The sequence below is a fragment of the Neomonachus schauinslandi genome, chromosome 3, assembly GCF_002201575.2.
Source record: "Neomonachus schauinslandi chromosome 3, ASM220157v2, whole genome shotgun sequence".
In the NCBI taxonomy this organism is placed as follows: Eukaryota; Metazoa; Chordata; class Mammalia; order Carnivora; family Phocidae; genus Neomonachus; species Neomonachus schauinslandi.
The window spans coordinates 59,135,888-59,138,123 of NC_058405.1; the positions used below are offsets into that span (position 1 = coordinate 59,135,888).

The window sequence follows — 2,236 nt, forward strand, 5'->3', positions numbered from 1 at the left end:
GGCTTATAGGAAGAAAATAGAGGCGGGAAGCCACAGACTAGCCAGAACTGAAGACATCTTTCGGTCATTCCTACTGAACTGGGTTATATCTAACTGGAACTTCCTTTTGCCTCTTTCCTTTAACTACCAAGGAAGGTGAGCCCGCGTTGGGTGTCTTCCAGGAAGCCCTACCCTCTTCTCTGATGCAGCCCCCTTCCCCCCCCCAGATAGATCAGCTCGGGGTGACTCATTTGCCCTACTTCCTGGCCCTTTCAGAGCGCAGGCCTGTGTTGGAAACCTGACATGGTAAAGACACTTCCTGCTTTTGGAGGAGAGGCTCTTCTATGTGCCTGCGTGGATTTGTGTTCCTCTGGAAAAGAATGGCTGATGTGTGCACCTGGCCTTTCTCCCCTAGGGGTTAGCAGGAGCCACCATGGGTTCTGTGAATTCCCGAGGTCACAAGGCAGAAGCCCAGGTGGTGATGATTGGCCTCGACTCAGCTGGGAAGACCACACTCCTGTACAAACTGAAGGGCTACCAGCTGGTGGAGACCCTGCCCACTGTTGGTTTCAACGTGGAGCCTCTCAGAGTCCCTGGGCATGTGTCTCTGACCATCTGGGATGTGGGGGGGCAGACCCAGCTGAGGGCCAACTGGAAGGACTACCTGGAAGGCACGGATGTCCTCGTGTATGTGCTGGATAGCACAGATGAAGCTCGCTTGCCCGAGGCGGTGGCTGAGCTCGTGGAAGTCCTTGATGATCCACACATGGCCCACGTCCCTTTCTTGGTGCTGGCCAACAAGCAGGAGGCGCCCGATGCTCTGCCGCTGCTCGGGATCAGAGACAGGCTGGGCCTGGAGAGATTCCAGGACCGCAGCTGGGATCTCCAGGCCTGCAGTGCCCTCACCGGCGCTGGGCTGCCCGAGGCCCTGCAGAGCTTGAGAAGGCTCCTGAAATCCCGCTGCCACTGTGTCTCCAGGTGAGCGCAGGTGCAGCGGGGGTGTGGGGAGAGCAAGAAGACTGGATCCAGGCAGAGCAGCGTGCCTTTGCCCATACGAACTGAAAGAAGCAGCTAGTCCTTGAGAATCTGAAACTCAGTTTGTCAAATAAGACGTCCTTCTGTGCTTGGACAGGATATTTTCTTCTTGGGGCTTATTGTCACGAGGGTTTATGCTGAAAACCAACTATTCTTTGAATAATAATACTCTAAGGGGAAAAAAAATGCCTCAACATACTTCCTTTAATAACTCATTACCAAGGGTGAACTGAGCAATTGTAATAATAGAACAATGAATGGTTGCATTACAATTAAGACCTAAATTTACAGAGGGAAAGAGATTTCAAAATCAGATTAGAATATCATCTGGACATGGTTACGATCTTAGGAGTGATTTTTCCCTGGTGCCCCTGGGTATGTGCCACGATCACTGTGAGTGCAAGCTGCCAGGGCTAGCAGATAGGAGTAGGTGACTCTGGCCCCACGGAACCTTGGGTTTAGAAGTTCACTTGGGCATTTGGCCCTGGGCAAGAGGCTGGGAGTTAAAGCCTTCCAAAATTTATCCTTTTCTCTGACCCTGATGAACTCTTCTCCACCTTTTATCATCTTGTATTGGTCTTTCTCTAAAATGCTTCATTTTTATCTTTTTTTCTTTCTCTTTTCTCCATACAGCACATATCTTTCCTTAAAGATCAGATTAATCAAATATTTCATTCATTTATTCATTCATTTAATCAACAAATATGTAGAGCATTGAATTTGGGCAAACAGCACTGAGTTTTTAGTTATGAGCCAGGCCCTTGAGATGGGAGGTGTGGATTTTGAAGATACATGTAACAAAAATGCTTCTTTCTCATTATTAACAGTAAAAAAGAAAATTGAACATAGCATCCTACAAGGGTTTTCAGGTGATCTTTACCTAGGAACCATGAAGCTCCTGAAATTATTTGCAGAATTATTTGCAAAACGTTATGCTTTGAGCCTTTTTTGGGGGGGGCGGGGGAAGAAGATCCATAACTTTTATCAGACTTTCAAAGGCTTTTGTAACTCCCAGAAGTTAAGAATCACTGATCTGGTCTTACCTATCATCCAACGGAGGAATACTTTTTATAATCTGAGCTTTTTAATGGCAAGCAGCTCGTACTTGACACCTGCTCTCATGTTAAACAGTTCTACATGTTAGCTATTCCTACTCTGGGCTAAAACCTTCCTCCTTATGGATGGTGGTTCTCCCCTCTCTGGAGTGACACAGTATAAATGG

General features: G+C 47.6%; 1 protein-coding gene across 1 annotated transcript; it reads left to right on the forward strand.

Moving 5' to 3' along the window:
• The first annotated feature begins 335 nt into the window (after positions 1 to 335).
• ARL11 (ADP ribosylation factor like GTPase 11) lies at positions 336 to 1,121 on the forward strand. The gene has a single exon (XM_021689452.1). The coding sequence runs from the start codon at positions 413 to 415 to the stop codon at positions 959 to 961; it is 549 nt and encodes a 182-aa protein (XP_021545127.1). The 5' UTR covers positions 336 to 412; the 3' UTR covers positions 962 to 1,121.
• Positions 1,122 to 2,236: the final 1,115 nt, after the last annotated feature.

Bases quoted from the DNA above. Each gene is read 5' to 3' on its own strand.
- ARL11 (XM_021689452.1), top strand. From the start codon at position 413: ATGGGTTCTGTGAATTCCCGAGGTCACAAGGCAGAAGCCCAGGTGGTG.